Source organism: Neltuma alba, unplaced genomic scaffold (assembly GCF_004799145.2).
Source record: "Neltuma alba isolate B1F8T4 unplaced genomic scaffold, ASM479914v2 tig00010126_pilon, whole genome shotgun sequence".
Lineage (NCBI taxonomy): Eukaryota > Viridiplantae > Streptophyta > Magnoliopsida > Fabales > Fabaceae > Neltuma > Neltuma alba.
This window is the reverse complement of record NW_021635077.1, coordinates 396,198-421,828: the sequence shown is the minus strand read 5'-3', so window position 1 is coordinate 421,828 and position 25,631 is coordinate 396,198. Positions and strand designations below refer to the sequence as shown.

The window sequence follows — 25,631 nt, the reverse complement described above, 5'->3', positions numbered from 1 at the left end:
ACCATCCCAGCAAAGTCAGAGGAGCCCTTAAAAGGATTGGAATTAAACAGTTCTTTGGCCCTAGTTCACAAAGAAGCACTAGATCATCCTCTGCTAAGATGGTATCTAAGGAGGAACTCGACTAGCGATTACAGGAAGAAACAGAGAGAGTTTGAGCTGGACTCAGTCAAGAACACAAGGCAAAGATGCAAAAGATGCATGAGGAGTTCGATGCCAAGTTTCAACAGGCTATGATGATGATGGTTACAACCGGATTCCAGATGCCTTGAGTGTCTGAACCATCATAGGTAATAATCACACATCTTCTCAAATCTTCTGGTTCATTTCATCCATTTAAACTTGTTTAATGTGCCTTAAGTGATTTCTTTTTATGTTTCAGGGTTCATCTATGATGAAAAGTGGGAAGGATAGTAATAATCAGACGCAACAGGTAACATTGTCTGACCCTGACCCTAGCCCTGACCCTATCCAAGACAATGGAATGCCTTGTGCTCTGTATGTGGACTTTGAAGATTTAACTCTTCATGTCGCTAATGGTCGAGCATTTCTGGGCACAACAATCCACAGTAGGAAAGTTCCATAGAATCAAGTGAGGGTGACTATGGATAAGATCCGTAATGGTCAAGGTGATGCACCGGTGCCCAACCCTACTGATGAGGTTCGACTACTGGTTTAGGCTAAAGAAAATTTCATCTTGTGGCCAAGGAGACTTGTTGGAAGGCCTGTACCATCGAAGAAGGCAACAGTCAAGAAGGCAAGAAGGAGTGCAAATCCTGTCCTCCAGCCTTTTCCTCTTGACATTGGAAATTAAACTTTCCACGGTATTCTCTTTTCAATGTCAACAGTATCCACTTCCTCTCCAAAACCGTCACAAAAAACCTTAATTAACCGCAGTTAAAAGCTTTTTTTCTAGCAGTGCTGTATCTTTTAAATAAGGATAAAGTTAGAAAGTTGTTATATTTTAAATAAGAGTTAATAATGTTTAAGGTTTTCTTCAGTTTGTGGGAAATATATTAAAAGTACCTTATAAATGAAATCAAAGAAGTACTATATATTATTTTGTAATTTGATTCGTTCAATTCCATTATGTTGTGGTTCGGGATGTTCTTCATTTATTTCTCCAAGAGTTATAATGGGGTTTAGTCGTAATGTGTCAAACTAACATAGGAGGCAGAACCTATATAAGCTACTTAAATCTAACAGACCTAAGTAAGTTATTTAAGTTTTGTCTTAATAGGATGTGATATAATATATTGGATATGAAACAATTTTGAATTTAAGGGTTAGTACAAGAAATATATTTGCATAATTATGCATATATATATATATTCAATTGATTAATATTTAAAAACAAAAAGCTAGGAATTTTTTTGTTTTGAATGATTATTCCCTCGGTTCTCATATATGAGCAAATTTTGAAGGGGTTTTTTTGGTCTCAAATATAAGAAAAACAAATACCCTTTACCATGTATTATATTATAGACATTCTTAATTACTGTACTTTTCATTTAATATCAGGCATAAGCTGTGAATAAGTATAATTAAATGTGTAAACTAATGGTTTAAAACCCGGACCAGACCAGACCAGACGGTCGGACCAGTCAAACCATCAGCCGGAAACATCAATGGCTCATTTTTGCCGCTCAAACCATTTGAGAGATTAGACCAGATTGAGCCGTCTTGAACCGGCTTTTGAGCCGGAAGCCAGATTTGGGTCACGAACCGGAACAGATTTTTAAAAGCCGGCCAGGTTAGAGTTGGAGTGGGTCTAACATTGTCGATCGAAAGTGAGATGAAATGGGAAGGAAGAAAACTGATAGACCGCAGAAGGGAAAAGAGGAAATGGTAGAAGGAAGAAAGAAGTAACAAAAAGAAAAGAAACGAAAGAAAAACTAAAAGAAGAAGGAGATAAACTTGATCTAACTGAGAAGAAGAACCCGAATGAATCCTGAAGGTCACTGGAACTGGTGTGGGGAGAGTTTTGAAATTGTTAAAATGAAATAGGATTGATGGATACAAGCATATGAGGCACTGTCCAACGGGTAAAGGGGTGAGTTGCACACAGATTTGACGAAACGTGCTCTGCGAATAGTAAGATCACATAAATGCACCTCGGGAGCGGAAATAAGTAGGTCTTTTAGGTATATCACACGATCATATTAATATGAAATCTCACGTTTTTCCATTCCAGTTTACAGAAAGACTTTTACAGGCATGTTCATATTCCGTTGTGTGCGCGCGTGTGTGTTTTTTTTTTGGCTATAAATTAATTTATTCAAAATTTATATGAAACGATTTTTATTCTTTTTTTCATTTCCTTTTTATATTTTTATTTTACTGTTGTATGAAATTTATTTAAATATTTTTATATGAAACGATTTTTTGCCAAAATGTAAATGACTAACATAATTTAAATGTGTATATGTATTTAGACAATTTATTTTTTTAAATTTTTAACGAGTTGATATTTTTTTTACACCTATATCATTATATAGATATAAAATATTATTTTTAATTTAATTATTATATTAACGATCTGACCGAACGGTCCGAAATTTAATTATTATATTAACGATCTGACCGAATGGTCCGACCGATTGAACCGTGACGTGTTAGTTTCTCCAGTTCAATGTTCGGTCCAGCTTTTAAAACATTGGTGTAAACATTATATTACCAAGATTTTTTAAATAAGAAAAATAATTTATAGCAAAAATATTATGAATAACTATTTTTAATAACTTTTGTTAATTAGCATGAGTTAGTTGATTTTTGGTTATGTATATATATAAATAATATATGAGACCTCAGGAGTACTATTTTAGATATAAAATAAAAATGTTCATAACTAACAATAAAAAATTACTACATGAAATGTTTTGAATGGCGTATATGTTGATTTAAGTTATTACTTATGAATCGCTTAAATTAATTTTGATCACCATCAACTCTAGCCTGTAAGCCTATTAATAACTTTAGATCAGGAAAAAGTAAAGCCATGGACTTAGAGAAAAAATTGATACCTGATCTAGTGAAAATTTATTAAAAATTATTATTATTTACAAGGACTAAAAATCAACATATAAATATGTAAGTACTCAATTATTCCTAACCAAACCTTCTATGTTCCCTCGAATCACATTTCCAAGAATTTTACAATTACTAAAACATCATTCGATATTTCTTTGTTTATTCTCTTCCACATTTATATATTACTTCTCCGATTCTAATTATAAGATCCAATTGACTTATTTGAGGAGATTAAGGAAGTAAGTTAAGTTGGTTATTTATAATAAATAAGTGTTGTCATTCCTAAAATATCCTTGCTAATTAAGTATATTGGCTAAAACTATCATTATTAAAAGGATTATCTTGGAAAAAAATGCATAAATATAAGAGACAAAATGGATTGAGGTCTTATAATTAGGACCAAATAAAAAGTCAAATAGGGTCTTATAATAAGGACAGGAGGAGTAATATTTTGTTGCTAATATATTAATTACGATTTGTTTTGTTATTACAAAAATTATTATTTTTATACAATTTGAATAATTTTTATGATATTAAATCTATTAATAGTTATGCAATTATTCAATTTGAATATTTGTTTATTAAAATTTAGTTTTATTCAATTTAAGATGCATATAAATATTATTTTTCCTTAAAAAAGTGCTTATGAATATTAATGAGGTTGGGTCTAGTGGAAGAGAGTAATTTCTCACAATGTGATAAACTAAGATTTAAATTTTTATTGGGAAAAGTATCAACATTAATGCCCAACAATACCTCAAATGAGATTGTTTCTAATAGGAGGATACTTATGCATAGAGAAAAAAAAGTGGTTATGAATACATCTTATTATTTAGAGTAAAATACTCTTATCTCTCTTGTATTTTTGTCTTAATTAATTACACAGACCTTCAAAGAATTTAAAATTTTTCCCCTTATCTTAATTAGTTAAAACTATATCAAAGAATTTAAGATTTTTCCCCTTATCTTAATTTTATTTTTTTTATTTTTGAAAATTGTTGTTTGTTTAATATTTTTATTGTATTGGGCCAAAAAATTAAGTAATTTAGTTAATGCAAACATAAAGTTAGATTATTTATATAAATTTCCAAAATGGCATAATTTACATTATGTGATAAGAAAATAAGCGTTCAAAATATTTTTTAGCCATTTAAAAAAAATCTTAAGTTTCAATATTTCGTGAGGAACTAAAATTATATAATTCTATAATATAATTGAAATTAAAATTTTATAACATATTAAAAATTTTAAAAATACTTGTATTATAATTATTTTTTGTTGTATCAAAAATTATTTTTTTATAGATATAAATATTTAAATAACATTTATGTTAAAGAGGGATATTTTGGTTAAAATAAAAATTTAAAAGTTAAACTTAACGGTCAACTAACGGTTGAATAGATGGAAATTGAATCTTAAAAATATAAAAAAGATTTGTATAATATACATTTTAATTTGAAAAAAAGTTTGTATATGTTTTCAAAATAGAAGGGAGGCTTCTGTAATTTAAATAAAATAGATGGGTAGTTAGTATATTTTACTCTATTATTTAGCCTCATGCTGGAAGCATCAAGCATGACCTTATTTTAAATATTTCTCAATCTTTGGATCAATAATGTATTAATTATCATCGTGCTACATTAATATCAACAATATGGTATTATCATGTATTTATGCTATTATTCATATTCACAGTCTCCTTATGATCCATTTTATTCCTATAATATTCCTCTGGTTCTATTTATAAAGCAGAAAGAGAAGATATTTTTTTATCTTATTTATAGGGTACTGAAATTTTTTTTTTGTATAGATGTACAATTTTATCTTTTATTAATTATTGCATGTTAACTATGTTTAGATAATGTATAATGTATATTAAATAGGGATAAAGTTGAAAAGTTATTAAACTTTAAATTAGAATTCATGAAATCTAAGATTTTTCTTAGTTTGTGTGAAAGATATTAGAAGTGATTTATAAATAGGATATGAGAAATACATAATTGTAATCTTCCGTTTTAACATTTGAATTTTACTTCTACACGTACGCTGGTATGGAGCAATAGAAGCAAGGAACTAAATAGGACCTTTTCCCCCCCAAATTCTGAATGTAAAAGGGAATGTAGGAGGGTTGACTGTTAGAAACTTAGTATTAATATTTTAATATTAGATATTTCTGAATAATTCCAATTTTTATAATCCTCTTCAATAAATTTCATTCCCACTAAGCCCTTCGCTTCTAATTTTCCTTTTACACAATCGGTACTTACCACAATAATGATCACCATATGCTCATTGTTATAATGCAATTTAGATAATTTAAAATATGTTATAAATGGTTTAAATTTAAAATTTTTAATAAATAATTCTTTCAATAATAAATTTTTTTTTAAAGAAGTGTTAGTTATAAGATTAATTATACTTTTTTTAGATTCTAAATTTGTTAAAACAAAAATTACTTAAAACATATAAAAAATAAATTAAATACGGACCATTCAGAATCCATTTGATGGTCCATCATGCTCACTTTTTTTTTAATCAACATGGAATGTGCTTCCCAAATTCCATGGGACGGTGGGCTTCCAACTTTTTGAGGAGTCTTATTATTTGAATTACGTGGAAGCAGATTTCTTTTTTCAGAAGTCTACTTCAGCTTAAATTTCTCCATGCCAAGCGGCATCCTAATGGTCGGAAAATTAGTTGCAAAATATTACTCGTCCGATCTTTAATATAGAATCTACTTGTTGAGTTAGTTTTGATCCTAAATATAAGATTCATTTATTATATTTATCAATTTTCTCTAAATTCACTCTATGGATACTCCCTCAACTATAATCAAATAGAAGAGGGAGAGGGGTATTAAGAAAAATGATTATGGTGTTTTAAGAAAAATATGTCACATTTTTTATAATTAACTAACTTATCTAACTTTTTTAATCTAATCAAATTAGTTAAATGAATCTTATATTGAGGATCAGAGGAGTATATAAATAGCCATAAATTGCAAAAGATGAGTATTAAATGTGTTAACTATGTTCTTGTTCCTTAGTTACCACCAGTTACTGGATCTAGTCCTCCACGAAAAGTTAAAAATTTGGTGTATTTTGACCAATTCAAAGTGAAAAAAGGGTTGCTTCCTCTGCAAAACGTGGATAAAGTTGAGCAATTCTGTATTAGAATTTGGAACGCCAGTTGTAAATTCTTCATATATCAACGTCAAATTTTGGAAGCTAAGGCTTGTGAAATTTCAAGATCCATATGTATCAACTAGATATTTTCAATTTAATTTTCAGTATCAAAAATTGATTTTTTTTTCTTATAAATTATTCACGTGTGTGCCATATTTTGGAAGGTGACTATGAAATTTCTATATTTACGTGTTAGCTAAACAAATTTTTCAATATTCCTTGAGAAAATTGGAAACGTAATTTGTTTCAAATTTATATTTCAGTGTCCAATTCCAAAAGAATAAAAAAAAACCTATTCAACTACCTTTTTTTGGAAATTTACTTATGATCGCGTTTCAACTTGTAATTGGATCTTGTGTTTGTTTTTTTGGACCTGGAACTTCCGAACTTGTAATTGGATCTTGTCTTTTCTTTTTGGACCTGGAACTTGTAATTGGATCTTATATTTCATTGTATGATTGTTTTGTTCCAGCACATTTTTCCGTTTGTTCTATTCTCATTTGCATTGGGCTTCAATATTTTGTTCTGGTTCCATAATCTAATAGAAGCTCATTAGAATTGAGTTCAATAGAAGAGGTTAGTCCTCTGTAATGTGAAGAATCAATCTTCAAATACCCACTGAGACGGGTGTTTACATTTTGTATCTGATAAGACCTTGATAGAATTGTCTTCAATAGAAAGATTTTGAAAGATATCAGTGTGTGTTAAAAAAAAAAACCCATAACGTTATTATCTTTTTAATTAAAATTGAATATATTTATAATTTTATAAAGAAAATCTCTTCCCTCTTCTCTTTCAATAAAAAAACTCTTAATTAGATTAAGTAAAAACAAGTCAAATTTTATTTTGTGTCCGAGATTTTGTTACCCATATTGCTACTCACTCACGCCTGCCTTTTTATGTTAGCGCCTGGGCGAGCATCGCATTCCTTGGGTAAAAGGTTGGTTGTGTTGGTGTGTGATTGGATACTGTGTTTACTTTTTTTCTTAATAACTTTATTACTTAATATAGTTTCGTTAATTGAGAAGAAAAGATACAGATAACTAAATTTGCTAACAAAATCAAATCTAATGATTATCAAGAAAAACATATAGAATATTCTGAAATTAATCCTAATTTAAAACAGAATCATACTAAGGAAGGCAAACGCATAAGAATTTATTAATATTAAATACTATTAAATTAAATTACAGAGCATATAATGAAGTTAAATAAGTATTGTCCAAAGCAAAACTCATAAGAGATTGCAGTATTAATATTTTAAAATTCATATAATTATAACATTTAAGATTTTCTTCCATAAATATCATATAATTTAATTTCGGGTTATTTTCCTTAATTTTCCCCATTCTCGTACTCGATCCGTGCTGCCTGCGTCTTGCCGCTGCCGCCGATCTCTCTCCCCTGCCGCCGATCAGGTGCGTCTCTTTCCGATATCTATCCATCCTCTTCTCTCTCTCCGGCGATCTCTCTTCCTAGACCATTAATCCTAGAATTTGTGTAATTCTATGTTAGAGATTCACGTGTAGAAGAAATGAAGATCTTTTATCTCTTTTTTAAATATTGTTGGTTCTTGGCTTGGGTTCAATGGCAGCCTAGACTGATTTCTATGTATGTGTTTTTTGGGTTGGGATGGGTGTTCATGGCCGTCCACGGTGGCTTTTGGAGTTATATAGCAAATTCATTCTTTCTTTCTTTCCATAATTGGGAAGCCATCATATGAAATAAACGTGCCGGATAGAATAAGGGCTTCGAGATGTGTGATTATATGATCCTAAGAAGGCTACATTTGGTTTAATGGTGGAGAGGAGTTTGGCTTGTATAACAAATTCAGAGACTACACTCATAAACACTTATAAACATGTTTCATATGTAAGTTGAGATAAAATTCCTCATATACTTATTCCGTATTCCGTTATTATGATTAAAAAAATTGTTTATAAACCATCCAAACAGTTTTAACAGGTTCATCATCGTAGGTTTAGGGTTTTTTCATCAGTAGGTTTAGGGTTTCTCAAAACTGCTACTTGTGTTACGTTCACTTCGTAACTTGATCATTAGTATTAAACAAATAAAAAAAAGGAAAAAAAAAAAGAGGGGAGTGGAGGGACGGCAAAACAGTGTTTTGTTTGGTTGGAGGGAGGGGAACTGATTATAAATTAATAAATATATTCTTAATTATATTTTTAATTATTTAGATTTTTTTTTACCAGCAGTTATTTAGATTCACTGAATATTCATGCTAAAATTATTATTTCCTAATGTATGAATCTCAGAAGACCTTTTACCTCACTTATATATAATATATAATAAAATTTGTTCGGTCAAAAAATATATAATAAAATGTGTTTATATACATTTTAAAGGATAATTTTGTCAACCTCAACATATTTCGGCATTATTTTTAATTAATATGCGGTTTTCAAAATCTTACAACGTCTATAAAGTAGAAAAATGAAAATTTTAACATTTTATCTTATTAATTTTATAATAATTATAAGATACACACACGCATGTCATGTTTTATTTTATTTTTATTTTTAATACAAACACACGCATGTTATAGCATTAAAAAGTATGCAATATGCACGTGGATAAATACAACGTGGACAGTGAGAGGGAGGGAGATTGGAAAAGGGGGTTTTAGTCCGGAGGGCTAAAAGACAAAAATAGCCCAAGAAAAGGGGGAAAAAAAAACTAAAAATGAGATTAGAGACACATGAGAAGTTGCGGATTAATGTTGAGGGGTAATTGAGATGCTTAACTAATTCTACCTTTTAATATCATTCTAGTAAATGAGATTTTGGTAGCATTTCATTTCAATTATCTGGAAAAGTATTTGCCTGTGTGGTAAATTTATGTTCAATTGTTTGTTGTTTTAGGCAGAGACTCAGGATGGCTGCCGCTGAAGCTAACAAAGCCATTGGAGAAACTTCTGGTGGTTACTTTTTGAACCTCTTTTAATTTTGTGTTTCCTGTTTACACATCTTAGTATCTAATTGTGAACCATTTATGTTTCCTGCTATTGGCTTCAGGTGTGAAGAAGAAGGAAGTAAAGAAAGAGACTGGGTTAGGGCTTTCAATCCGAAAGGTAGACAACTTTGGGGAGTGGTATTCTGAGGTACCTACTACAAATTATCTTCAATTGTATTTCTTGATGTGCCTTTTTATTTTTTATTTTTTGGGTAAAAGGGGAGCCCACCACCTGATACCTGGCGTTTTTTCTAAACCCTAGCCTTCATGGGCTATGTATTTACTAGTATGGATTTGGGGAACGTTATTTAATGGGTTATCTTCTCTTCTAATAAATTTGCTTTCTGAGATTCAAACTTGTATTTTGTTATAATGGACAAGGCTACTTATCACTTTGACCAACACTTGTTGGTTGCTTGTTTATTATTATTATTGGGTTTAAAAGTGTGTTGAGCTTACAGCCGATTGTGACAATCACAATATTATGTGTCCAAGGTTTTGATGACTGAAGCTAAAACTGAACTTTTGTAAAAAGGAACACACTATTGTTTTTAGTCGTTTGACTTTGGCTTTTGGGTGCAAAGATTAGATATTTGTCAGGCTTTTCCTAATTAATTTTCTTTTGATGTAACATGGCAGCTAGTTGTTCGTGCGGATATGATTCAGTACTATCCCATATCTGGATGCTACATTCTTTTTCCATGGACAATGTCAATCTGGAAGTCAATGCAAGTGAGTTCATAAATTCCTTTCATGTCCATTATTGCACCTTATTTTAGTGTTTATATAGTTTGGAGAAGCTCGAAGGTAAGTCCTCAAGCAATGGTAATGTTGCCTCCTTATGACTCGGAGGCAACGGGTTCAAATCTTGTAAATAGCCTTTTCTCTTACTCCACTTGGTAAGAGTCTTGTGTACTAGACCATCTTTTTATGGTTTGGAGAAGCTCATAGATTGGTTTAGCCTTTGAAGGAACTACGGTTTCTTGAGCACGAAAAAGGATTTCCAAATTCTTGGGTTGCTCAAATTCATATTTTGTTTAAACTTCTAAAAATCAATGTGCAGGACTTTTTTGATGCGGAGATGACAAAAAGGAAAGTTGGGAGCTGCTACTTCCCATTGCTTGTGCCTTATTACTATTTGCAAAAGGAGAAGGATCATATTGAAGGCTTTGCACCAGAGGTGAAATTTATTTATTTATTTATTTAAAATTTTGATCAATTTACAAGGTCTATTTAATGTAATTTTTATATTTGAAGGAATGTCGTTTAATAGTCTTGTAGATTATTAATGTGCTTGTGAAAATGGAAACTTTGTGGATTTTTAAATCAGATTGTTGACTCATTGATTTCGTTTTAGCTAGTAACAGTTTGTCATAATAATTGTCCAGAAGTTGGATTACCTTGAAGAAGGTAATCTTTTTGTTTAGAAATATCATTGTTATAATATTAATTAATGTCTTGGATTTTTTCCGTTTCCAGGTTGCTTGGGTTACAAAGGCTGGGGATACTGATTTAGAAAACCCTATTGCTATTCGCCCAACTAGTGAAACTGTCATGTATCCATCTTACTCTGACAAGATAAAGGGACATCGTGATTTGCCTTTGAAATATTATCAATGGTCCAACGTTATTAGATGGGAGTTCACTAATCCCATGCCATTCATCAGGTATTAGATAGCTTTCATTGGTCCTTTTTTTCATGTTACGTAATATGTAATTATGGATTTAGATAAGATTTTGTTAAGATTCATTAATTACTAGGATTTATTTCGATTTTAAATAGATTTAAATAAGATTTAGATATTATTATATTTTTAGGAGGATTTAGATAGGATTTAATCATACTGATAAGATTTGGATTAGATATTTAAGTAAAATTAGGATTGCCCATGACTTATAAATATGGGTGGTGATGAATCTTTTCTCTTATGTTTTGATTTATAGAATTATCCAATATAATTCCAGTTCCTCCTTTTCCTTTTCTCTTTTGTTCTTCTTCCTCTTACTTCTTCTAAAATTCGCTACCATTACGCCTCAATGTGTTTGGATAGGTGGCGCTTTTAAGTTTCAATGTGAAAATTAATGCACACTTTCAAACTTAACAAGTTGACTCATTTTGGAATATCAAGTCTCTAGCCTTTTAATATTCTTTTGCAGTGCCTTGTGATCAGATCTGTTTATCCCTTTGTGTTTTAATGGAAGTTTCTTAAGTAGTGAATTGGTCACAGTGATGCCCTTTTGCAAAACAATTAAGCTTTTAAGAAATTGGAAATGTGATAAATTAAACATGATTTATATAATTTTCTGGGTTCTTATAGGAAAAGAAGAATGTCTAATAGTGTTTACTGGTCTTCATACTTCTTTTGACTGCAGGAGCCGTGAGTTTCTCTGGCAGGAAGGGCATTCTGTTTTTGCAACAAAAGAGGAGGCAGATGCAGAGGTTTGATGTTAGATATGATATCACATATTATTGCTCGGATATCATGTTTAAAACTGCATTAATATAATAAACTATTGAACTTTTTGTGCATGCAACTATGTAAAGGAGAAACAAGTCTGGTGGTTTTTAAAATACTTCTCTCTTCATTTGGGTACTTTTTGGTCACTGCCAATAATATCCCAGAGATTATTGTGAGGGCAATTCAGGTGTAATTGCATATCTTCCATAATAATATCGAGTTTAGCGGAAACTGGATCTCCATGGCCACGTTTTCTTTCCTTTTTTTTTTTTTAAATTTCTTTGAATTTTGAATATGGTATGAACTTTGTAATTCTGCCAAATAAAATACCAGTTCATATGGTATTAAGCGTTGAATTCAGAAATTGTAAATCCATTAAATGAGTGCAGCAGGTTTATGGTTGATCAGGTTGGAAATTATGTATAGGCAAAGCCAGACATGAATAAATAATATTTTCTTCACAGTGCTTGATTTAGAGCAAGACTTTGTGCAGATAAAACTATGTTTTCATGGAGAATCCTACAGTTGGATGACTCGAGTAGAATAATGATCAAATTCTAATATGCACTGATAGAGCTTTAATTACCAATTTGTACGGAAGTTAATGATTGCAAGAGGTCCATCATAAAAGGCACATTTATGATGTTGATATGAATTGAGTGAAATTTAGAAGATGAGTGATTTGGTATAATGGCTAACTAAACGAATGAGTATTTACATGGAGATAAAGATATACCAAATTAGCAAATGGCCTTGTAGTCTAATGGCATAAAAACTCCTTTATAAGTGAGAGGTCACGAGTTCAATCCCACTTATAACCTCAAACTGTTAGTTCTTGTTCTTCTATTTAATCAAGCATATCCCATCGTTTATTATATGTCATTGATTTCATCATGTCACTACATTCATTACATGTCATGAACTGTGCTACAAAGGTTTTTGTTAGTGTCTGTTTTAATAATCCTTCAATCTTTATGTTTTCATGATATACTAATGGATCCTATTTCAGGTACTTGATGTGCTGGAATTGTATAGGCGTATATATGAAGAATATTTGGCAGTTCCTGTGATCAAGGGTAAGAAAAGTGAACTGGAGAAGTTTGCTGGTGCACTCTACACAACCAGTGTTGAGGTACATACATCACATCTCACTTCCTTGCATGATGATGACTAATACACTGAAATGGTGAAATATAATCTTCTTTATACAAATTGGAATTACTAGGCATTTATTCCGGACACCGGTCGCGGTATTCAAGGCGCGACCTCTCATTGCCTTGGCCAAAATTTTGCTAAGATGTTTGAGATAAACTTTGAGAATGAGAAGGGAGAGAAAGCAATCGCCTGGCAGAACTCATGGGCCTATAGTACTCGAACCGTAAGCTTTGATTTTCATCCCTATAATCGCATATATTGCGAATTCCTATGGATCAGGAAGTGTTTTATATTTTTCCTGTTGTTTTTTTCACAGATTGGGGTGATGGTGATGGTACATGGAGATGACAAAGGCCTTGTGCTGCCACCAAAAGTAGCATCTGTTCAAGTTATTGTGATTCCAGTGCCTTATAAAAATGCTGATACTCAGGGTATATTTGATGCTTGTTATGCTACTGCGAATGCTTTGTGCGAAGCAGGTATTCGTGCTGAGTTTGACTCTAGAGATAACTATTCTCCTGGTTGGAAGTATGCACACTGGGAATTGAAAGGTGTTCCTCTGAGGATTGAAATTGGGCCAAAGGATTTGGCAAACAACCAGGTCACCAACCTTAAGTTATTAATACATAAATTCTTATATATTACCTCTGATCTTTAATATAAAAGTTAGTTAACTAATTTGAACAAATTAATGAAGTCAAATAGATTAGTTACTTATAACAAACATGACATGATTTGTCTAAGGGGGTGTTTGGGTACCCCAATAATCACTTTTCAGAAGCACTTTTCCGCAAATCGAGGCAAACTCTTCCACATATTTACCTTGTATGTTATAAAAGCACTTTTGAAACTATAGTTTTGATCTTATCCAAATACCCTCTAAAATACTGAAGCATAACATTAGTATATATAATTAGTTTGAAAAAAATTGATAAATATCAGGGATAAAGTGAATTAAAATCTTGCATTAAGGACCAAATCTAACCCCAAACTAGATCTTATATTAAGTACTGGACGTAGTATGTAATTTTTCCTCTATGTTGGTCAGTTTGTCAATGAACAATGATTAACAAATTTCAGATCATGCACAGGTAAGGGCAGTTCGACGTGATAATTGGGAAAAGGTAGACATAGCTCGGGATAATTTGGCGAAGCAAGTGAAAGACTTGCTGCAAAATATTCAACAAAACGTATTCAATGTTGCAAAACAAAAACGAGACGCGTGCATTAAGGTTGTGCATACTTGGGATGAATTTGTGGAAGCTTTGAGCCAAAGGAAAATGATCTTGGCTCCTTGGTGTGATGAGGAGGTATGGCTCGTGTGAAAGTAGTTATACTTTTTTGTTTCAAGGCTTCAGATGTCTTGATGATGTATCTTTCCCAGATTTGCATTTTCAATATGGCCTTGTTTTATATATAATCTCAACTTGTTTTGTCCCAAAATAAAATAATTCTTGACTTTCTTTGTTCAATTTGATATGTAATACTGTCTTCGGCCCCGACTATAGAATATAATTTATATTACACAATAAACTATATCTTATACACTTTTTTTGGTGAAAAACTATATCTTATGCTTAGGACTGGATGTAGTTGTTTGTAAAGTTGTTATGTCTGGCCCTTCTTTGCCTATGTCTGGTATATATATATTTTTTTCCTTACTCACAGTGTTTGCTCTTTTTTTCTGTTTTAAATCTTTGATTCATTATTAGGCTGTGGAAGTTGATGTGAAAGCAAGGACAAGGGGTGAGATGGGAGCAGTTAAGACCCTTTGTACTCCTTTTGATCAATTAGAACTCCCTGAGGGTAACATTTCTTTCACCCTTCTCTATATTTTTGTACTTGTTGTTGACTTCAGATGATGAAATCATCTGTACATATAGTTTTTCTATGTGTTTGAATTTCTGTTGATGTGCATTCCTTCATTGCTTCCTCATGCTTGAGCTAGACCTCTTGGCTTGCATCTTCATTTGATAATTTATACTTCCTCCATCCCTTATTCTAAGATCAAAATAATTGACTTGCGTGATTTAAAAAAATTGTTAAAACTAGTTAAAAGTGATAAATATGTAGGAAATATTTTTTTTTTCCAAATATGCCTTCATTTATGAGCGGGTAAATGAGAGAGAGAGAGAGTTATAATAAGAAAATTATGAAAGGGAATGTATGGGAAGAATTCACTAGGGGTATAATTGATAAAAATCTTGGAAAGCCCTGAAGCGAATCTTATAAAAATGAACAGAGGGATTCAAAAATTTGGATCTTATAAAAGGGGATGGAGGGAGAATGGTATGAATCTCACTTCTTCATGAATTTAAAATTCTATTTTTTTTTTCTGAATCTTACAATTTTAAGGTCCTCTGATTCATTATTTTACCATTGAGAATTCACATTTGTCTCCGGAAAAAAAAATCTTAATATTTGTCTGATATAATATGTTAACTTTGGGATTTAGTCTCCTTGCTGCAAATATTTGTTTCTGCCTCTTTATGTTTTGATTTGAGCATTAATTAAATCTGTATTTTCTTGGAGATATCTTTCCTATTTTATGCTTGATGTTTGAATTGTGCATAAATATTTTTTAAATGAGCACTTATATGCGGAATTTGCGACTGTCTTGTGGTTATTTTTTTGCTCAGGTACCAAGTGTTTTGCCTCAGGAAAGCCTGCTAAGGTATGGACATACTGGGGTAGAAGTTACTAGACTATTACATTTGTAATGAGATGTTTTTAAATGTGAATTTTTTGGGAAAAAAATATTTTCCTACTGAATTGGTGCTGGTTTAGTTGTAATTTAGCGTGGCTTAAATTATGGCTTATTGTTAAGCTTCTGAATACTCTTAGAATTCATAAAAGGTATTTATTATTAGCTCATCATAAGTGACTTATAATTAGAATAGAAGTGAAATTAATTTATCGATGTAATACACACTTTATTATGTAGTGCTGAATTCGCAAGCTTATTGTTAAGAAGTTAAACTAGTAGAATCAATTAAAAGAAAAATTATTGCTAGATCATCCATTTTGTTTCAATCTTGGCCTCCTGGTGAAGATTGTTTTATTTTGGAACAATAACGGAATAATGATATTATTTTCTTTTGATTTAATTATAAGACCATTTGTAATCTTTTATACCCGTTATTTATATTAATGAATGAATTGTATTAATTTATTAATTCATGAATTATAGTCATTCAACAATTGTTGGCAAAAAAAAAAATCATTCAAAAATTATACATGTATCATGCCCGAAAAAAACAATTATACATGTTACTTGTATGCAAGGAACAAAAAACCGGACCGGACACTAAACCGGTCAAGGTAATGGTTTAAGGGTTAATGGGTTAGATCGGGGTCAAACCGGGATCAAACCGGTCACATTAAAATGATAAAATTTAATTAAAAATAACAAAGTATAGCAATATTAATAATCACTAATAACAAAATGTAAGAAAATACAACAATAATTTGATTGTAATTAAAACAAAATACAATAACATTAAGGATTTTGATCTTTATGATTTCTTAATAACTAAAATTAATAATTATTAATACCAAAATTATTATTAAAATTCATTTAAATATATAGTGACTGAAATATTAGGAGTTGAATAAGAAAAAATAAGATAAATAGCAAAATATCATTCAAACCGGTTCATCACTGGTTTATACCGGTTTTTGCCGGTTTGCACCGGTTTATCCCGGTTTGACCGGGTTGATGCCGGTTCATTTTATGACCGGTTCATTGCTTTAACCGGACCGGACCACTGGCCGGTTCACCGGTTTTCCGGTTGAACCGGCCGGTTCGGTTTGGTTTTTTTTTCACTGCTTGTATGACATGATAAACAAATTTAACCAAAAAATAATATAGATATTTGGCATCTTTTTCGTCTTAAACATTCATATTTAATTTTCTTGCTCCGTCAAGATCACTTTAAAAAAATTTCAAGCTTCTGAAATGATAATTATTTCATTTTTTATATTAATGTTATGAAATAATGCTTCTTGAACTATTTTTAAAATTTTGATATTTAATAGTATTTCTTTTAAAATAAGTAATTAAAAATTTTGATAAAATAAATATGAGAAATTTAACAATTGACATAAGCATTTTCCACACAGTGACATTTTCCGTTGCATCCAATCATTTATGAATTTTTTTCTAGAGCTGAGCCCCAGAGGCATCCTTTCGTACTCGTCACCATAAATGCCGATCTAGAAAAATAAATATAAATTAAATCTTCTTCCCAACTTTAATATGAGAATCATTTAAATAATTTAATTAAATTAGGGAAAATAATTAAATTAGTAAATTATAATAAATACGATTTTTTAAATATGTTTGTTTTAAACTAAATTTCTCAAAATTTACATCTTTTATAAGTTTGATGCTGCTTTATAGAATTTTTTTTAAAATTACAAATGAACTTTTTATGGATTCAGAATATTTGGTTACCGTGTTAGAGTGAATTTTTAATTTGTAAAATTTCACTAGTTTTATTATTTTTATTTTTTTCCAGAAATGAATTTTTTTAATTAAGTAAAAATCTACTTGGTTGGGTAAAATATAAATGGAAGCTTACATTTTTTCAGCCACCGAAAAAAAAACAATGAGATTCACATTTTATTGAAATATTATGTTAGAAGAAAAAATCCTACCACTTTGAATGAATACCCGCATGAGAATTTTTTTTTTAAATGTTCTAAATTTTTATTAGAAAATAGTATAATTTTTCTATATGTGGCATCAGTTAAATTCTCTACTGTAGCAAGCATTACTCACTTCACAGGATATATGATTGCATTATTAAATACCTGTTCAATAGGAATAGTTTAGGAAAAAATGATAAATGTAGGATAAAAGTCTTCTATTTAGAATAAAAACCAACTCCCCGGTTAGACATATTAGAGAAATAACCTGCCATATCATGTTTTCGTATATTAATAAAATTTTCATAAATAATAATATTGATTATAAATGAAATAAAAAGAGCTTGATTTTTTAAATAAAAGATGCGGTCCGGATTCAAAAGAAATCGCCATAGTATTTTGGGAACAAAGAGTGAACACCTAATTAGCATATTAAGCATTTATATCCAGCAAAAAATTGCAGAGTAGAAGCCGGTACATGCTTTCTACCAACAGGCCATTTATCGTCCAATCCAACAAGAAGATATTTAGAAAAGATCTATATACAAATTTTCTTGACTAAATATGAGAAAAAGACAGAAAAATACCCTTAAATATAAAATCTCAGATAAGTGTTGTTGAAAAGTAAAAACCCATATCAAAATAAGAGTACTGATTTGGTATTTCTAAATGTTGATAAGAGACAAGTTTGTCATTGATAAATTGACAAAAAGAAAGACAATATAGAAGGCAAGTTAGTATAGTCCATTTATATAAAGGAATTATCAATCGATATGAAAGAGTTGTCAACAGGCTTAACAAAAGGGCAACATGTGATTTGCCTAAGTTTTCCAATAAGTTTGTCTTGTAATGAATCATATTGATTACTTATTGTTAATATATATATATGAAATTGTTCTCAGTTTATTTGTAAGAGTTGTCAATGACCCTAATTAATTGGTAGCATGTAATTTGCCTAAATTCGCTAATTGGTTTGCCCTATAACAAATTTTCATGATTACCTGTTGTCAGTACATAAGATCGTTGTCAATCTATTTAAAAAGAATTGTCAATGTATCTAATAAAGTTATAATGAATTTTTTCGATTACTTGTTAATACATATAAAAGTGTTATTAATCTATTTGAAAGAATTGTCAACATGTTTAACAAAATTATAATGAATTTTTCTGATTACTTATTGTCAATACATATAAAAGTATTGTTAATCTATTCAGACAAGTTGCCAATGTTCCCAACAAAATTGAATTTGGTACATCAATCTAAAATATAGTAACGTGGAGTAATTGGGTTCATTCCTTTTCAGAGAATTCAATTTAAATTTGGATATTCTCACTTGCACGTTCCCAAAACCTGAAATTGTACTTCTCCAAATCGCATGTGTTAGACCATTATATTTGAATTGTGTTCATTGACTTGGAGGCAGAGGATGAATAGTCTTTAGGCATCAAAAACTTTATTGCGCTTTAGGATGTGTTTGGTATAAGAGATTTGGACGGGAGGAGAGGGAGGGGAAAAGATTTTAATCATTTGCTCTTGTTTGACAACACACAAATTTTAGAATAAAATTTTCCCTCCCCTCCCCTCCAAAATTGGGAGGATTTGGAGGGAAAGGGTAATATTTTTTCATATTGTGACCATTATACCCTTATTTATTTTTAATATCTCTATACTACTCTAAATCCTTTTCGTCTTGTCTCTAGACGTTGCTTTCTCCTTTGTATGACCAAATATTTCATTCAAAGATGGGATACAGTACAAGTTGTGGCTGAATATTACTTCAGTCTTCTTTTTAATAATATTTCACGCTCTAGAGTATATTAAAATTTTAGTATAAGTATTGCTCAATATATTAAATGTTATTTACAATTCTATTTTATTAAACATTGTATAAAATTTGAAAAAATAATTTTAAATAAAATAAGAGCAAAATTGTCTATGTCAAAATATTTTTCTTTCCCCTCCCCTCATGAACCAAACAAGGTAATATTAAAACTTCTCCCCTTTCCTCTTTTTTTATAAATCTAAACAAGGTATTAGATTCTAAGCTCTTCTGGCCTTAGCACTACTCCACAACGCAAAAGCATCCTCTCCATGGACTACCTTCTCTCCCGCAACCATATCTTGCATGTCTACTCAAAGCGCTACGATGGTCCTCATGAGCAATCTGCCAAGAGCGCTAATGACGGCATGGGTACCACATAGAAGAGACGACATCGTTTAGGAACAACAAAGAAGCTGGTGGGAAGGCCGCCAAGAACATCGGCAATGATGATGTGAAAGACAATAATGGTAGTAACAATCTCATTAAGATGGTTGCCTACTACTCTTGAAATTATTTGTGAGGTCGGGCCCAATCGTGATGGAGGAAATATTGGAAACTGAATTGTAATAAGGTAGTTACTAATATTTAATGTAATACCTCCGCTTGGAATGATACAGAGGAGACCAGTGAGAATGTGAGGTGAAAGAGAGTGTTAGCAACATAAGAAGAGAGGGTCAAGATGGTAATTTAACAACATTCTCAAATACTAATTTCATACCTGGAGTTTAATTTAGCATTTGTAGAATTGAAGTCACTGATTTGGAATTTTAGAATTTTGATAGTATTTATATGAGATTTTTCCATTAAATATTGTAATTTTGGGATTTATGATTTTAATGGAGATTCTGCCAGATTTTTTAAATTAACAAATTATTGCTTAATTAAATTTTATCGAAATTATTGAAATTTTGCTTATTGATGATTGCAAATATAGATATAAATTTTTCTCCTTAAATTTGTTTTTGTCTTCTTCTTCTTTTTTTCCGAAGTGGTATCAAATCTTTCTTGCTTCTTAACAAATAGTATTAAAGCTAAGAATTCGACTAGTTCTAATACCATGTGAATCACTAACACTATATTATATTGTTGTTCTATAGGGATAAATTTTCAGGAGCAAAATGATATGAAAGAAATGAAACTTTATACAGACAAACATTTATGATATAGTTTTGAATCTCATAATCATCAATACATATCAATGGTCCTCTAAATACAAAATTCTATAATCTAATTATCTTTCATATTTGTTCAGTACTTGCACAATTTTAAATAAATAAATAAAATCACGACTCAACTGATCTACACAAAAGTTAATGGAATAAGATTATAATTTCTTAAAATATTTTTTTAAAGACAGCCACTCATTGTTAATAACAATCATAGTTTTTCAGAAAAAGAGGAAAATAGTATAAGCACAATTATGACAATTCATGCTAACGGTTTTTTTGATAAATAAATAAAAATCTTGTTACCTAATTGTTTCTTTCTAATTATCTTGCACTTCTCAGTATGTAGTATCAGAGTCTCTTTACTTTTTAACAAGTAGTTGTAAAGTTAATTAAAAATTCGATCAGCTCTGATACCATATGAATTATATTGTATTGTTATTACATTCAAATTTTATAAAAGACCAAATTTAGAAGAATTATTTTGTGGAATCAGGAGAATAATCAAAAATAAAAAAAAGTTTGATTTTTTTGGATAATACCTAAAATGAGAAGAATCGATTTAGATACAGTGTCGCACCTGAATCTTAGGGCTACATTAATTATATATGAATAATGATGATGCATTAAAAAAAAAAAGAATATGTCATTTATGATTCTATTTTAAGAAGAATCCTAGGCTAGAGATTTATTCTAAGAAAGGAATGTACTAACTAATTGAGTAGGTCATTAAGTTTCCTCTAATATGTGCATTGATTTTAGGGTTGTTCTAATCCTCACAACCAAAGATCTCCTAGCTGCCCTCATCATAAACATGAAGACCTTATTGAATGAAGTTGACTATCTAAGAACTCAAAAGTCCCATAGGAACTAACTTCATTAAATAGCTAACAACTAAGATGAAGTCTTCACAGTAACCTCCGAGGATTTTGAAAACCCCACAGGAAAACTATTAGAAACTTCTGCTTATTAAGTTACTCACAGACCAGGGTCCCTCATCTGCTAATCAGATCACATAATAAATAAACACAAAGTAAATAAAAACAAATGAGAAACACAAAAATGAAAAGCAAATAATATGCAAATACAAGAAATAGATAAAGAATAAATAAACAAATAAAAGAAAGATAATAAAATATAATTAAGGCCATATCATTTTGAATAATAAATTTAAATGGGTTTGACTCTCCAATCTTTCAAGTGAAGTTGCCAAACTGTCACACCCTATTTTTGGTCATCCCCGTAAACAGGAAAAAAAAGAGGAGTCGCCACCAGAATTTTAAAATGTTAATTTTGGAAACCTAAAAAAAAAAAAGTGGTCTACAAAAATCAGATATGGCTCAGGAGCCGATTATGTGTAGAGAAGGTGTTAGGCACCTCACAACACCCGTTTAAGAGAATAGTTACCCTAAGTTAGCTACTCAAAATTGATATAACCTTTTTAGTATGTTTTAATTACCCAAAAAAAAATTAAGATGGCAACAAAGAAAACATTTTATTTACAAAAAAAATAAATTGTTTACAAATGTAGACTTGACTTAGGATAAAAACTTATGGTCTATGTACCTTTCACAGAGATCAAAATTTCGTAATTTAGGAGTAAAAATACATGTTACTTGGTTGGTATTTTTTAGAAAATATTTATTCAATAAAAAAAGATTTTCTTGTGGGTTGGTATTTTTTAATATAGGAAAAAAATTTGTATTTTTATTTAGAAAATATTTTTTTTGAAAGAAATTTTGGATTATCCTATCTGCGAAGATTCACATACATTACAGGAGAGAATAATTATTTGAGCCTATGGAGGTTCTAAAAACCTCACACGGTTTTGAAAAATATTGTGAGATTATATATATACATATTTAAAAAAGACTTTTTTATTTTATTATTTATTTATAAACATGGGGCTAAAATTATTTTTCTTTTTTTAATTTCAAAAAGAAAATTTACACTACCACATTGGTATTTCTGTGAAGACTCCCATAGTCTCACACGGTTTACCAATAAATCTAGATACCTGTGGAGGTTCTAAAAACTTCATACGGTACAGATTTAAAAAAAGAAGTGCTTTCAAAGATAGAGAGAAAGAATACTCAAAGACACTTTATTATGAAATTCAAATTAAACACAGGAGATAGGAACGGAAATTCATACTTAATACTCTACTTATCAATTGGCTAAAAAAATAGAGAAGACATTATATTATAAGCTAATAAAAAAAACTATATACATATGTTAGCAAAATGACATGGACAAAAATAAAATAAATAAAATAAAATAAAAATAAAAAAGGGAAAAAAAGTATCAAAGTGAGTACATATGGGGGATAATAAATGAAGGCGTATTTCAAACAAATCAAAGAGAAGGAGAGTAGTGAGAATTAACTCAAATTATATTTGATCCAACTCTCTAGCCATTAATGTTCAAGCTCAAAAATATGATAATAACTATAAGCGCATAGGCTCTCCCTGGGCAGAAGAAAGAAGAAGATGAACAATGGACTTTCTTTTAGTTAGGCCTCATCTCTCTTTCCTCAACCCAAGTCATTGTCATGAAATGATAGAGAGCTCTCTGTCTTGCCTTCTTTTTTCACCGAAAAATTTTGAATGTTCTCCAACCCTTACTCTTCTATTTATAGGCTTCACTCAGGGTTTTATAATTTTTTTAAAATATTTTTTTAATTTTTCTTAATTATGACTTATAATATAATTTCCTATTTAAATACCAAATCGTCATCAAATTATGATTTTTTATTTTTATTTTTATTTTTTAGTTTTCACAATTATGATCCCAAAAGATATTTTTAAATTGAGAAGTCAATCATCTTAAATAAGAGATTTTGATTTTTCAATTTTCTTATTCTCTTTTTTTAAAGACTTTGTCCGGTATTTCTCAATTTGGAGGTCAATTGACTTTTAATTTTTATCTTTTATTTTATTCTCATTTATTGTAAAAAGGATGTTCTTATTTAATTTTTTTTATTTGCTACATGATGGATTTCTCAAATTTAGCTTTTAAGAAAAAATCAAAGACTATATTGATCTTTTATTATTCTTATTTTTTTTATTTGTTTTATTTACATTTAATATTTCTTCTGGCCCGAATGAAATTGGATGTTCGCATACGTGATCTAAGAAAGAAATGGTAAGAATAATGTTCATATTTTTATTGGAGGGAACCGAGAGACATGCCGTGATTAGTTGTCAGGTTTGTTGGAAAAAGAGAACAAAAGAGCAACTCATAATATTATGTGAACTGTTTGGCGTTTGTAATATGGATTTTATGGGTCCTTTTCTTTCGTTTTGCCGTCTTACCTGCATTTTGTTGGCACTAGACTAGGTGTCTAAGTAGGTAGAAGTCATCCTTACTACGAAGGATAATGCACAAAGGGGTTAAAAATATTGACAAAGATTGTAAAGCCATGCCAAAAAAACTGAAGCCTGAGGCTAGAAGAGGCATTATGAGCCTTGCCGCACTGCGTTCAAGCCACCTGTCTCCCTATTGCATTGATGCGCAAAATCATGAAGAGCATGAGAATGAGCAAAACTCACCTCCACTGAGACCTAGCAGCAGAGCACGTGAACCAGTTGGAGGCTTTGGCTATTTAATTGGGAATAGTTAGTAGTAGGGAAAAATAGGTTTTGGCTGATTGTTTCCTACTATACGTCATTTTCCTCTGCTATTCTGCTGGTTACTCTTCTACTTTTATGTCTTGCGATTTTAATTCTGCAGCCGGACTTGAGAATGCAGTGTACTATTCATACGCATGACTTGGGAATCAATACAATAAACAGAATGACTAACAATTCTTCTTTTGTTACTTATTGTCCTTATACTCATCCGGTCCTTAATATATGAGTTCGTTAGAAAATTAATGTTGATCCTATATACGAGACTTATTCATATGTTTATCAATTTTTTTTCAAATTGACCCTATTGATATTCTTTCACCAATAATCAAGTAGGAGAGGAAAGAAGAGAATTAAGTAAGATGCTTAAAATATTTTAGAAAAAAAATACTCCTCCGGTCCTTATTATAAGACCCAATTTGACTTTTTATTTGGTCCTAATTATAAGACCAAATCCATTTTGTTTCTTATATTTATGCATTTTTTTCCAAGATAATCCTTCTAATAATGATAGTTTTAGCCAATATACTTAATTAGCAAGGATATTTTAGGAATGACAACACTTATTTATTATAAATAACCAACTTAACTTACTTCCTTAATCTCCTCAAATAAGTCAATTGGGTCTTATAATTAGGACCGGAGGAGTATTATATTATCTAATTTAATTAGTATTCTTAATCTATTTAAATTAGTTAATTAGTTCTTAATATTAAGGATAGGAGGGAGAACATCAAATCTTTCCGGTAACTTCCTCAAAGTAGTGTGCCATTCTAGAGTTTAATATGCCGGTCATCTCTTATATTCCAACTCATCCCCATTTCAGTGCTTTCCCAGAGGTGCGGGTAACTTCGATCTCTTTGTTTCTGTTTCGTGTTGTCCTCTTCAAAATCCAAACTTGTCCATACTTTAACCCAAAGCACATCTATATTGACTATTTACTTTTTGCTCCTAATTTCAAAATTAGTTAGTGAGAATAAAAATAATATTTTGATGATTCAGAGATGCCATTTTGTTAGCTAATAAAACTCAGTATGTATTATATTGTTGGATCCCACTACAACTGGATTGAATTCGACGCTGCAAAGGATTTACGAATTAAAGGGGAAACCTCCTATGAGGATCTTATTTGTGATAAAAAAAAAATAAAAACAAGATTAAGGCTTTACCAAGCAAACAGGATATGCCCAAAGCACAATTGTGAAACTAATGGGTATGTTCTTGATGGGTTGAAGCTTTTTTATGATCAAGGTTGCAAGAAAGTATATAGCAATTCTATTTGAGGCCTTGAATCCAAGTGACTAATATAATTATTGAGATAAGAGATCTAATTACGTGAGATTTGTCTACCACTTATATTCAAAGAAACAAATAAGTGATTATAATTTAGCGGGTGTTTGATTTACTTTTTTTTAAAAATAATTTGCGTTGCATAATATAAATATATTAGAAGAGTTTTATCTTTCAAGGGTTGCAAACCTCATCCTTAGATTGCCAACCACGTGCATTGTTTGGGTGCGAAGTCCTTAACTTTAAGCACTCCCTCATTGTGCTATAAGTGTCT

At 30.5% G+C, this 25,631-nt stretch overlaps 1 protein-coding gene across 1 annotated transcript; it reads left to right on the top strand.

Annotated features, from left to right (window-relative positions):
- Window positions 1-617: 617 nt before the first annotated feature.
- Window positions 618-15,503, top strand: LOC114754268 (proline--tRNA ligase, cytoplasmic-like). Its single transcript, XM_028943053.1, has 12 exons — window positions 618-821; window positions 9,205-9,333; window positions 9,825-9,917; window positions 10,249-10,365; window positions 10,665-10,852; window positions 11,559-11,625; window positions 12,654-12,776; window positions 12,870-13,022; window positions 13,116-13,400; window positions 13,891-14,109; window positions 14,512-14,605; window positions 15,439-15,503. The coding sequence occupies exons 1-12, from the start codon at window positions 618-620 to the stop codon at window positions 15,501-15,503; spliced, it is 1,737 nt and encodes a 578-aa protein (XP_028798886.1).
- The last annotated feature ends 10,128 nt before the right edge of the window (window positions 15,504-25,631 follow it).